Below are 13892 nucleotides of genomic sequence, written 5' to 3'. Positions count from 1 at the left end.
ACTCGATATTCCATTTTTGTAAGTTTAAATTCGCACTTGATTCGCACTCAAAAAATGTCCACGGAAAATTCGCAAGGTTCCCGCCAATTTTTTTTTAATTTCTTACTTTTTTTGGGCGAGTTAGCAGCCAGTAGCAGATATTTTTACCCGCAATCTGTCAAATTTCGGATGGGCGCCAGGTTAGCCAACCAAACACACAAAGTTTTTTTTAAATATACGGCTACTTACTGTTTTTTACATATTAGTAATCTGTGGATTGGTAGCAAAAATTTTTTGTACGCAATCTGTCAAATTTCATAAGACCGTCAGCTGGGCTACTCCGAAACTCGAAACTCGAAGTTCGTGTCGTGCGGTCCCTCTGACACTTACACTGTTTGATACGAGAGCGAGAGGGACCGCACGACACGAACTTCGAGTTACGAGTTTCGTAGTAGCCTTGCAGGTTGAGCAACCTAACTGGTGGTTCCCTATAAAAAAAATCTAAAACAATGCAATAAAGGATTTTCATACATTTTTTCTGCTCTAGAGCAGAAAAGTCCCGCTTAGTGCTGGGTATTTAGTGCGGTTATGATTAAATTAAAGTTGAAAGAAAAATGTGTTCTAAACTTTAGTTCCAACCATTACTGCGTTTTTGTTTTTTACTCGACTGCGGCAAAGCCAAAGGAAGAGTAATGATTTCAATTTTATTTAATAAATAATAAACAAGCGTGTATGTATGTATAATACTATTCAATGGAAAAAATCAATCGTGTAAACAAATGTGGCTACTGACATTGACACTTGACTGACGACTGGCTGACTGATTGACTGACGTTAGCTCTAGTGATGTGAATGCTCTTTAACATACTTCAATCAGCAGTAAATAATTATTTTGAATTTATTCATATTTCATTATTTAAGTATTTATTATTTGTATGTTTACAGCTATGATAAAATAGTAGCGAAATGAAAATACAAGTTTATTTATACCGCCTTATTTTTTTTTAATAAATAACTTCTGTCCAATGGGGCAAAGAGTCAGAATGGCGGGTGTAAGGTGACCCGGGGCTATTGTAGCTGGGGGATATTGTATCTGAACCGTCTGATGGCGTCCTTACGACGCCATTTTCTTCTCGGCCATTTTACGTTGTGTTCGTCAGAAGACTATCTTCACACAACACACATAAACATGGCGAGCATGGCGTCGTATGGACGCCATTAGACGGCTCAGATACAATATCCCCCCAGCTACAATAACCCCGGGTTACCATTATAAATATAAAAATAAGCTATACAAAAAACGGCTAGACGGACTTTGATGAAATTTGGTATGTAGATAGCTGAACATCTGGAATAACACAAAGGGCTACTTTTTATCCCGTTATTCCCACGAGATAGGGATAAAATCTCGAAATAACAACCGCTGGAGTCATGAAATTTGGCATGCTTGTTTTTAATAATGTCAATATTACGAATAAGTTAATAGGTATGCTTATGAATACGCTCTACAACCTGAACCAATAAAATTCCTCAATTTGCAGAGCCAGCCATAATTATTGGTAGGTAAGGTTGGTTCAGTCAAATAATTAATTTTGTAGGTACAGCACTAAATTTCCAGAGACTAGACCGACCATAGACCAACTTCGGTGAGGAAAAAAATATCATGTCAATTTGACAAATATAACGGATTTTAGTCTTCCAATTAATTATATAAAATAAACATATTTACACGATTATTTAATGATAAAGTGATTGTTAAAAACAGTGGTGAGTTCATTGAGATGTGAATATGATCGGGATTGGCGTTCAAATGTAAGTAACTACGGAGTAATCGTGAAAAATTGCTTTGTTTACATGATTGATTTTTTCCATTGAATAGTACCGTAGATGTATTTGTACCGATGTACTGAACGTTTTATTTTTGCATTGTTTACTAAACATGGAATCTTTCACGTAATTCTTATATATTATCAATATTTCTATAATTTTTCATGAAATACAGTGCGATATTTTTGAAAATTAATTTATCAACTACAATTCTTGATACGGGTGCAATTATCATTGTATTTACATCCAACTATATTAATCAATAAACTGCACTTGCACAAAACGAAATTAAAAATTAATGTCATCTGTCAAATTGTGAATTGTATGTGGACGTCAATCATGTGAAAACGATAAATATTAAATGTGCATCTAATTAAGTTTATAAAACAAAATGAATCACGACGACATAAAAGCTGTGGTGCAGGAGAAGTTCCTGTCGAGTGAAAGAGTTACCGCGTTTTTATGCGACGCCAAAGTTCTCCAGCCGGAATGGGTTAACAAGGAAAGAATATTAGCCATCGTCGAATATGGAGACGAAAAGGCGGTGTTCTGCTTGTATACGTCGTGCTATCCACCTAAATCCTTTACAGACCTGTCTGTAGAAGTCGTGCTTCCCGTGGACAGCAGCTTCAAATGCGAGATCGACAACAAACCTTCGGATCCTGAAGCTGTTTTGTACTTGAACCTTCAGTCTCGGAGTAATAGGTATAAGTTTGAGATCGAGATGACGCCTCGTGTTGATACCTTTGTAGATGACCTGTTTAGAGGTATTGAAGCAGTCAACAAAGTGCCAAGACAGCCAGAGTTTGTGTGGCTCAAGAAGTATAGTGGTAAGAATGACGAAGACATCATGGCGGAAAGTATGGTCGTGCCAAGACGCAACGTCGCTCACACACTGAACTCTGCTCCTGTTGCCATCAGAGAAAGTTTGATTAAAAGACGAATGTCTGATAAAGAATCTGAATACACTTTTAAGAAACAATTTACTGTGTTTTGTGGCACATGGAATGTGAATGATAAATCTCCTGTCATACCCCTTAAGGGCTGGTTATGTGTGGACAAGGAGCCCCCAGATATTTATGCTGTTGGTTTCCAAGAGCTTGATCTGTCCAAAGAAACATTTCTTTTTGATCAGACTTTTAGAGAAGATGAGTGGTATGCAACTGTGCTGAACTATGTCGATCCAAGAGCTAAATATGTCAAAGTTGAAAAAGTCAGACTTGTGGGCATGTTACTAATTATCCTTATAAAAGAAAAACATATTTCTCATGTGCGTAATGTGGTCTGTGACACTGTTGGGACTGGTATAATGGGTAAGATGGGGAACAAAGGTGGAGTGGCAATCAGGTTTGATTTGCACAGCACCTCTCTCTGTTTTGTGAACTCCCATCTAGCTGCACATGTGGAAGAGTATGAAAGGCGAAATCAAGACTTCAGGGACATCTGCAACAGAATGAGGTTCCAACAGCTGAACCAACAGGCTAAATCCATCAAGGACCATGACCATATCTATTGGTTGGGAGATCTTAATTACCGAATTACAGAACTTGATCCAATTAGTGTGAAAAAGATGGTTGATGATAATAATTTTTCTACCGTCCTAGAATTTGACCAACTCAGACAGCAACACAGGAATAACCAAGTGTTTGTTGGGTACACAGAGGGTATAATCAATTTTAAACCTACATATAAATATGATCCTGGTACTGACAACTGGGATTCCAGTGAAAAGAACAGAGCTCCAGCCTGGTGCGACCGAATCTTCTGGAGAGGGGAGTCTGTAACACAATTGGCATACAGGAGTCATCCAGCCCTCAACATCAGTGACCACAAACCAGTATCAGCTACATTCAATTCCCATATTAAAATAATAAATGAAGAGAAATACAAAAAAGTGTATGAAGAAGTTATCAAACAGCTTGACAAGATGGAAAACGAGCTTATACCACAGGTAAAAGTAGATCAAACTGAGATAGACTTTGACACAGTGAGATATCTGGAGTTGAAAGTTCGAACTATTACTATAACAAATGTAGGAAAGCTGCCAGTTGAGTTTGAATTTATAAAGAAATTGGATGAAACTAGCTTTTGCAAGGACTGGTTGATAGTGGAACCATACAAAAAATGCATTTGTGCTGATGAGGCATGTGAAATTCAACTTAAAGTACTTATAAATAAGACTTCAGCCTGCAAAATGAATGCAGGAACAGACAAACTGTATGACATACTTGTTCTTCATCTGTTTGGAGGTAAAGATATCTTCATAACAATCAATGGGACATATCAGAGGAGCTGTTTCGGCTGTTCAATAGAAGTGCTTGTTAACCTTAACATGCCAATACGAGAAGTGCCTTTGGGTAAACTGATTGAACTAGAGAACAAGAGGGACCAATGTGTATCAAATCAATCGACATATTCAATACCCAAAGAGATTTGGTTCTTGGTAGATCACATATACTTGCATGGGTTGAAGGAGCCTAATCTCTTTGAACAGCCTGGTTTACACAGTGAAGTGTTGCAGATCAGGGATTGGCTGGACAGTGGTTCCATAGACCCCATCCTGGTAGTATTCATTCAGTTGCTGAAGCTTTGTTGCTTCTTTTGGAGAGTACCGCAGATCCAATAATACCATATAATTTGCAAGCTGCCAGTCTCAGGGCTTCTCCAAATTATTTACAATGCAAGCAAATTATTTTAGAACTGCCGGAGTTCAGAAAAAACGTCTTTTTATACTTATGTGAGTTTTTGCAAGAGGCATTGCAACACAGTGCTGAGAATGGTTTGGACTCTAAAACATTATCAACCTTATTCGGAGCCATATTTTTGAGAGACAACCCCAATCAAGCACAGGAGCCTCAATCGAGGATAAACAAGCAAATCATTGACAAGAAGAAGGCCCATTTTGTCTACCATTTCCTGGTAAATGACCATAGTGACTTAATATTTTCTAAGTAATGTGTTGTTTGTGGTAGTTTTGGTGCTGCCACCCCAATTCTTTAAATTTAAACAATTGACGAGATTTTTTATCTTAAACTAGTTTAAATACTTATTGTGCCGTATACTACACTTGGGAGCAAAGAAATCGAACCAACCTTGCAAATTTTTATGTTTCCATGATAACACTTACGACCTAAAAAACATAAAAATCAACGTAAAAATTGCAAGGCTGGCTCGATTTCTTTGCTCCCAAGTATGTAATGGTTACTTGCAGCAAAAAATGAAATCTAGTTTACATTTGACTCTTCTTTTCATCCATTCAGACACCTAAAAAAGTATGCTTGGCATAATTTATTGTTTGCTGCAAGATTGCTTTAAAAGTAACAATAAGTTTACAATTGACAAAATATGAAATAATTATTTTTCCTTTTGTTTTACCAATGGATATGGCCATACTTCTTGTATTCTCTATTTTAATGTTGTATGTAAATATTATTTATTCAAAAATACTCAACATGTTTCCATTAGTCTTATAGTATTAATTTATTTTTATTTTGTCAGAATAAATAGGCATATTCTCAAATTATCACTTGAAATTTTTGGAACACTTAACAGTCTAATCAGTACTTCATAAAATCACCGTTAGATGTCGCTACGTGTCCCAAGATTTTCTGAAACAAAAAGTAAAAGTGACATATAAAAACTGTATGATACATAAAGCCAGGTATGTTATTATATTATATTGTCATGTAAGCCTTTACAGTTGGTATTGTATCATTAATACACTTTGTCTTAGATGGGTTGTTTGTACCATAAACATAATATCACTAATAGTGAGTATGTTTGTTACTCCTTCACGCTGAAACGGCTGGACGGATTTGGATGAAATTTGGTATGTAGATAGCTGCTTTTTATTCCGATATTCCCACAGGATAGGGATAAAATTACGAAATAACAACAGTTGGGCTTAGTCATGAAAATTTACATGATGGTTTTTAATTTAACGTCAATGAAAACCACGATTTAATTTTCCGGAATTTCCACGGGAATTTTTTAAAGACCGAACATTTCAATTCAACTGCTGGATCTAATGATTCACGTGTGCGAAGCCGTGGGTAAACACTAGTGTATCATGTATATGACTCGATCGTCTTCTATCTCTCTCTTTTCACAATAAGCGATATATTTTCGTTGTTAAAAATGAGCTAGATTTTTTATAAAAACTTTCACAATAAGGTATGATAGCGCTAGTGTTGTCTGTCGTTTTACTTAAATTTTTAGCGATCTAATTGGTAAACTGAATCAATTTTTTTTTCTATTACACATTACATAAACTATCAAAGGTCACCCCTATAATTACAACAGACTTAAGTAGCCTTCGACTACACTAATTAATCTAATTATCTATTGAATTACTAATTTGGTATGAGATGCATACTAATACAGTATTAGCCTTGTCGAGGTCACATTTTTCTAAATCAAGGTACAATAAAAAATCGGCCAAGTTCGAGCCGAGCTCGTACACCGAGGGTTCCGTGCAGTCAAAGGCAAAAATACTATACAACACACAAAGTTTTAAAAATCAAAGGGACTAAGTACTTAAGTATTAAGGTTCATAGAGTATATTGCAACAGACAGATAAATTACTGTTTAAATTTTTTTCAAAGATCAACTCACGCTTGACCGGTTCTTATAAAAAAAATACGTTTCTTGTGCCAGGGGAGCTTGATTTGAAATTTAATTTAATTTTTATTATTTCTTATTGTAGTTTATTTATTCATAGGTTGTACCGGAAATTGAAATACACATCAACTATGTGTAAATTTCAGCTGTTTACTATTACAGCTTTGTGAGAGACAGACAGACGGACAGCAAAGTGACATTAATAGGGTTCCGTTTGTTGCCATTCGAGTACGGAACCCTAAAAAATACACTATATTGTTTTTGCTATTTAAAGAAACAAATAGTCTGTACATAGATCACTAATGAAATGCAAATATTATACAACATAGAGGTAAATCGTAAACGAACAAAACTAATTTAATTAGATTTATGTTACGTCTTGTTATTTTGTTAATTTAGTTTAGTCTCATTATCATTTATTGTTGCGTACCTACTGTGTTTTTTTATTTAACGCAATGCCCGTACGTTTTTTTTTAGTTTTATCGCTTTGTGAGAAACAACGCTATAGAACGCTATAGAATCAGGGAATCAGCATAAGTGTACGGTACTATACGGTATCGTCCGAACCCATTTAGCGGCGCGCAAGTGAGGCTATTTTGGCGAGTTTCAACCCCTCTCCCTCTCTCGGTGAGATTGTTTTAAAATTTGGCTCGCCCCCTCTTCTCCAAATCTCACTTGAGATTTTATATAATACATATTTTAGATCTACTGTGCTACCCACCCCATAGTTAAGCGGAGACACGATTTACTTAATTTCTCCCAGTTTGTTCGCAATTTCACATCATTTTTTTTTGCAGAAAAATAACGTGATATTTGCCTAGTCCCTCACATGAGATCAGATAAAATTTGGCGTGACCTTCCCTCTCTAAACAACTCACATTATGATGAATCCTTCCATCCATCGTGACGTCTCCATTCGTATGCTCAACAAGGTATAACTCTATCCTCAGTAGACCTAGAGTGACCTAGATCATCCGACGACATCCGGCGCTGCGACGCCTCGGGGCGTCTTGATGCACAGTTTAGGGAGCCCTGATTTAAAGGACGTCCCAAAGTGATTGAGCTACTCAAATGTATTTTAGATACCTAATTAATCATATTTGAGTTATTTTTTATTGGCAATAACGAAAAATGACAATTATTATTAGTTTTGACCATTGTAATAAGAAATGTATTATTTCTGTATTAGTTTTGAATAAATGTAAGCGACGCTCTTATGCGATTTCTATGTTTAATTATTAGTAAAGTTATCGTTTAGTTTAAATTTACATTTAGATCAACTTTAAATTTTATGTGGGAAAGTATAGGTACGAACGATCTAGTTATTATGGGATAACAAACAAGGCTACGGAGTTACTCTTATTTGGTAACTGCGTGGACTCGATAAACTCTTGACTTGACACTTAGATTATTCAACATACTAAACCTACCATTTCTTTGTAAATTCACAATGTATTAGAACCTAAGTTCATGCCTTATTAGGCGAAGTATCCCGATTTATGGACTTTACAATAGGTCGCACGCGGACTTAACCAGGTAGTTCAAAGCATTGTGGAACGCTGTCCTGTATTGATAAGACCAACCTCTGGCAACGTTGTTGTATAGGACCTACAATCATAATTATCCCGCTACATACCATACCATACCATGACCCACAAGGTTCCACAAAAAAACATGAATTGAAATAGCTACTGCAAGTTTGATACTAACAAGTTGGTTCACAAAAGTTAGCATGAACCATGAACTAGGTCATTAGGTAAATGAGTAAATAATATACTGACAAAAGTATGCATCTTCTCTGAAGGTCTTGGCCATAATAATGGCGATTTTATGTGCTTGTAAAAAAGGTCCTACCATACTTAGTAGGTAAAAGAGTAGCGTCTGATTAACCCAGAAGAGTAAACCCATTCTTGGTGGTACCTGTTGGATATTTATTCGTAAACAACGAAATTAACAAGTGGCCAATGAATTTTCATAATTTCTACAAGTAGCTATTTGTATTATACTTACATGCATAAGTTAACATGTATAAATGTTTTGTGTCATGTGTTTATTTTAAGGGCTTGGTTTTACTTCGAAATTTGATGTGTTGTGTATCTGTATTTATAATCATAATTAATGATACACAACTATGTGCAACATGCTATTCGTAACTTGCTGTTTTGTTGGCATACTAGAAGAATAATTTATTGAATCAGGCGTTACTTTGCGGAGGTCCATATCAATGAACTAAAATAATTTCCTTGCTCACCCGCGACCTTACGATAGCTAAGCTTATGCAAAATATGCGTGTTCATGCAGTTCCTCCACCTCCACACTGTAAGAACACACACAAATCACACAAACCCATCTATCACCACCACCACACTACACTGACGCGTTTCGAACTCAACCAGAGCTCATCTTCAGACAGTTGTGGTCTAACAACTGGTAGCATGGTGTACGGTTGTGTCGCTCTGAAGATGAGCTCTGGTTGAGTTCGAAACGCGTCAGTATAGTGTGGTGGTGGTGATAGATGGATTTGTGTGTGTTCTTACAGTGTGGAGGTGGAGGAACTGCATGAACACGCATATTTTGCATAAGCTTAGCTATCGTAAGGTCGCGGGTGAGCAAGGAAATTATTTTAGTTCATTACTAGAAGAATGATATGTATGAAAATTTAAAAGATTATTTTGGTATGCGGACGTCGCTGGCTGTATTTGGAATGCCGTAGGCGGTAAAATGCATAAAGCATCCATTCCATTAGAACTTAGAAGTAAACCGTTAATTAAAGGTTGACTCTACGCTATGTACCTAAATAAAGATAATTCCGTATCGTTGGAATGAGCATAATATGATCTTCAAAAGCCCCCGTCAAAATGTTGAATTTTCTTAGGCATAATCCCATATCTGCAGGGCTACTCCGAAACTCGAAACTCGAAGTTCGTGTCGTGCGGTCCCTCTTGACACTTATACTATTTAATACGAGAGCGAGAGGGACCGCACGACACGAACTTCGAGTTTAGAGTTTCGGAGTAGCCCAGCTGTAGCGCTGCTGTACGTCACTGCCTCTAAATAAATTTTATTGAAAAGGCAGAATTGACTTAAATTGAAGTAGGTAACTTTACATTTCTTTTATTACCTATTGAATGAATTGTTAGTTTCCCATTGAGCTAATTTTAATTCAAAGCCTGTGTATTTGTATGTTAAATAACTTCAAGGGTATACTTACTTATTAAATTAATCACTGTTTATTTCAACGAATGCCAAAAAAATGTGTAATGTATTTAATGTGAATTGTTCTTTAACTAACAAGCACCTTGTTAGTAAACAAACAATGTGCGTATACTACGCTGTGCTAAACTGTTGTTTTATATTATTAAATTATTTATTTAGAAATAGAAACACTTGTATTTTTATTTTATTTGTTTTCACGGGGTAAATTTTCAAAGTAAAGAAATCAACAAATCGCGCCGGTGTAATCTTGCTTCCAAAGGTCAGCCATACTAGTACAGGCAGATGAAAACAGATGGCGCTAGCGTATTGTATCTCATAAATTAACATCGCGATTTTCTTTTTTGTTTAATTTATTAATAAATTTCTTTAAATAGGAGAAATATTACTTTAGCCGCTAAAAATGAAACCTTTTCAGAGTCGAGAAAAGTTTGGAAAATTTCTGAACGAATCGGCTTCATAGATCACAGGTCGATTTCGTTTGAAAAAAAAAGCGGTAAATTTGACTTCGACCAATCAGGTAGCAGGAAGCGGTCGTTGTGTTTTGGTGTCAAACAAAACTTCATTACAGAAAAATATTGAATTGAGCTGCCAAAATTACTTGACATCCTGCCTTCCTTTCTTCAGTTTAAATTTTGTAACTGTTAAACGGCGTAACAGAAGTTACGAAGTTGCTGAAAGAAATAAAGTTTTAGTTAGAGAGCATCTGTTGCTTGTGTCAGGAGGACGCTACCAGAAGACGAACTGAATAATTCTTTGTGTTTTATTTCCTTCCGGACAAAGCCATGGAAGTTGAAAACAAATGTAAGTAATTTCATTTTTTTTTTCGTACATTATTTATATCCAGATTATCGGAACTTAAAGTGCAAATCTAATCTATGTTTATTATTCTTATTGGAATTTGTCTAATATCTTTCGTACTGAATTTACGTCAATTTTCTTTGTTCTACTTACACCTGCAGCGGATCGGACAGAAAGAATGATGTACTTACTAATTTAAATTAATATTTTACGAACGTCTTCTTAACTATCTAAGGATACAATACGAACAAAATTTTTTTTTAAGTTATTTCATTTACCCTCCAGCAAATGAGTTGCATACACATGTGTACTGATATCTTTTATTACTTCAAAATTTTGAAATTCTGACTAATTTCTACAACAATTTTTGTCACAATATTTGGTAATTTTAGCTTTTGAAACATTTTAGGATAATTTTAATTTACCTATAGTAGACAACTTTTCGTATTTATACTTCTTCTAATTTCTTCTAGTTCTAATTCTTTAACATTCTTTAATTTTTAATTGGCATTAACATACTTCATCTAGCAATTTTTCTAGAAATAAGTAATTTTGATTCCTTTGTTCTCCATTTAAAAAAATATTAATCACTATATGGCTGGTGTTTGAATTTCTAAAAATTATATTGTAGTCTTTGTTAAGTTATATTCATATTCATTCATGAATAAGAAATAATTTACTTATGTGAAAATAAACTCGCATTTACAAATTATATTAGTAGGATACTTAAATTGAGTTAATTAAGAAATACCAATTGTCTATAGTCTATGTAGACCACTTTCAAAAGTTTTTTTTTCACACCAACATGGACCTCCAACTGTTCTCCTGTGAACCCCTGGGGGTCCATCTAGACCACTTTGGGAACCACTGATCTATATTCTGCTAGAACCCTGCAATTTTCTAACACAAATATATTCATTATGTCCTTCCCAGGCTCTATCTGCATACAAATTTCATGTAAATTGGTTTAGCAGTTCATATGTGAAGAGGTAAAAGACATGTATGAAATTACTTTTGTCTTTATACTATAACTAAGGATGTAGTGACAATAAATTTACTACTCTTAATATACTAGCTTATGCCTGCGGGTTTACCCCATGAAAATAAAAATAGACTGGTTCCAGTGGGGTTTTTTTAATGACTTCTTAGTGAACTTCTATGATTCTCAAATTATAGGTGTCTGTCAAATTTTAAATCTCTAGTCCCAGTAATTTAGTATGTGTGTTTGTCTATCAACTGGTACTGTACTGCTTATTAGCATATAGATCTAATAACTCAGAAACCCATACTGGCCAAATATTATGTTGCTTATTTTAATCAACTTCAAAATAATAGCAGATTCTCCTTGGAACTGTATATTTTTTCTTATATTTTGCATGAGGTATTAAGTAATGAGTTTAAAATGATAATATCACATAACAAATATTTAAATAATTTATTTAATCAGGTGTTACTTTGCGGAGGTCCAGGGTGTTAATTCGAGTGTTTCAACCGCTACATTTATCTGGTCACATTTTTTATGAATTGGCTGTAGATTTTGATGTTGTTTTCAATTATTTGTTAAGAGTTCCTGTATTTCTACCAGATAACTAAAAAACTATAAGAATATTCGGCCATTTTTACAGAAAAGTGTCCATATAAATGAGGCGGGTTGTAATGCTCGAATAATCACCCTCCATATCAGTGAACTAAAAGGTTTTCTTTGCTCACCCGTAACCTTATGATAGCTATGTTTATGCAAGATATCTGTGTTCGTGCAGTTCTTCCAGCTCCACACTGTAAGAACACACAACACAAACTACACAAACGCATCTATCACCACCACCACGCTACACTAACGCGTTTCGAACTCAACCAGAGCTCATCTTCAGAGCAAGACAACCACATGAACCATATGAATGCGCATATTTTACATAAACTTAGCTATCATAAGGTTGCGGGTGAGTGAGCAAAGAAATTCTTTTAGTTCATTCTTCATTTAATGCAAATATTTAAATTACATGAAAAGTAGGTTACAATTACAGCAGTAGGTGCTCAAACAATGGCCCACATGGTCCACCAATCCCACCGGCAGAAAAACTAGTGGCATACTTATACCTATAGTTAAGTTGTGGTCCTTTCTCCTAGGGCTTAGTTTCTGTCCTACCTAGCTTTCGATCAGGAAGGTAGAATATCTATGGGCTAATAGTTTTTACGCCTCTCAAAAGCCACCACCCTACCTATCTAAATGTTTTAATTTCTCTTGACCACTGGAACGTATGTAGAGCTGCTCCACTCATACCAGTAACATGTAATTTGTATGTAGTATGTAGCATTTTCAGTCAACTCTGGTTAAAACTCGAAAACCCGTGTTTTCCGAAAGATAAAACTAAGCTAGAACGATTGTTCGCCTTTGAAAGCCCTCACGTGTAGCTAATTTAATCGAAACCGTTAAGTATAGCAGTTTCCGAGATCCCTGAATGTAAACTATATATTGTACAAAATAATTAAACAAACACAATTGACAAACATTGAGATATATGTACAAAGGCGAACTTATCCCTTTAAGGGATCTCTACCAGTCAACCTTTGAGTATACAAAGGGCACCTTGTCTCATTTCGTTGTAAAGTTTCAACACAACTAGCACTATAACTTGTGTTGCGAGACAAACAATAAATAGCGGTATACTATACTTAAAATTCAGTACCTACTTATGTACTATCGTGTCAGATATGTTTTGTAAGTTAACTAAGTATTATTACTTAGTGCTTGGTTGGATCTAAGTCTCAACTCAAATAAGCGAACTAAGAGCTAAGCTTTGTAATCCGGTGTGATTCAACGTCTCCAGAAATAGAATAGGTATTCAGCGAGGGCTGGCCTACCTCGTTTGAAAGGACGTGGAAATAGGACAGGGGTAAAAGCATAGGTATTTTTTTCCGCTTTAGTTTCTCGAGCATGGTTTTGTTTTGTGTGTAAATTATTGTTCAGATAAAATTCACTACGGGATATAAACCTCTCATTTCTTAATGAGCGGAGATGAGCTCTTGCTTGTGTCTACCTGCACACATCGTTTAATATTAGTTTCGAAAATATTTGTAAAACTAGAATAAGTACAGATGAATATCCACCCATCCATTTGCTGGTTGGCAGTTACTAATTAGCATAAGCAAGCAGTCCAACGCAGTAACGTATTTAGGTAGGTATAAGTAAACAGCAATATTTCACAGACAAAAAAGAAGAGACGATTTGTCATCACTAGTCATCCAGCGACCGTTAAACAAGTTCCTACCAGCCAATGAGAAAGTTATTTTTTTCGTTCGAAGTTTAAATTTAAATTGACAACGACCGTTGGCCGCAAGGCCGACTGCAACCGTTGGTGCTAGTGACTCATCTTCCGCACTCAAGATGTTCTATAATTTGATCTTGCCTTTGTTATACCTACTTATGTAGGTATAACATTTTTGCTCACAAG

General features: G+C 35.5%; 1 protein-coding gene and 1 long non-coding RNA gene across 2 annotated transcripts; one reads left to right on the top strand and one right to left on the bottom strand.

Annotated features, from left to right (window-relative positions):
* Positions 1–1990: 1990 nt before the first annotated feature.
* On the top strand, positions 1991–4521 carry Ocrl (Oculocerebrorenal syndrome of Lowe). Its single transcript, XM_074085226.1, has one exon. The coding sequence runs from the start codon at positions 2198–2200 to the stop codon at positions 4430–4432; it is 2235 nt and encodes a 744-aa protein (XP_073941327.1). The 5' UTR covers positions 1991–2197; the 3' UTR covers positions 4433–4521.
* Positions 4522–5325: 804 nt separating this feature from the next.
* On the bottom strand, positions 5326–9873 carry LOC141426373 (uncharacterized). The gene is made up of 2 exons (XR_012451230.1): positions 9638–9873; positions 5326–5414 (listed from the first exon to the last, which is right to left on the bottom strand). It is a non-coding gene; the product is annotated as an uncharacterized lncRNA (long non-coding RNA).
* Positions 9874–13892: the final 4019 nt, after the last annotated feature.

This window comes from Choristoneura fumiferana, chromosome 3 (assembly GCF_025370935.1).
Source record: "Choristoneura fumiferana chromosome 3, NRCan_CFum_1, whole genome shotgun sequence".
Classification (NCBI taxonomy): domain Eukaryota; kingdom Metazoa; phylum Arthropoda; class Insecta; order Lepidoptera; family Tortricidae; genus Choristoneura; species Choristoneura fumiferana.
Note: the sequence above shows the minus strand (reverse complement) of the source record. Positions and strands in the feature narration are given on the sequence as shown.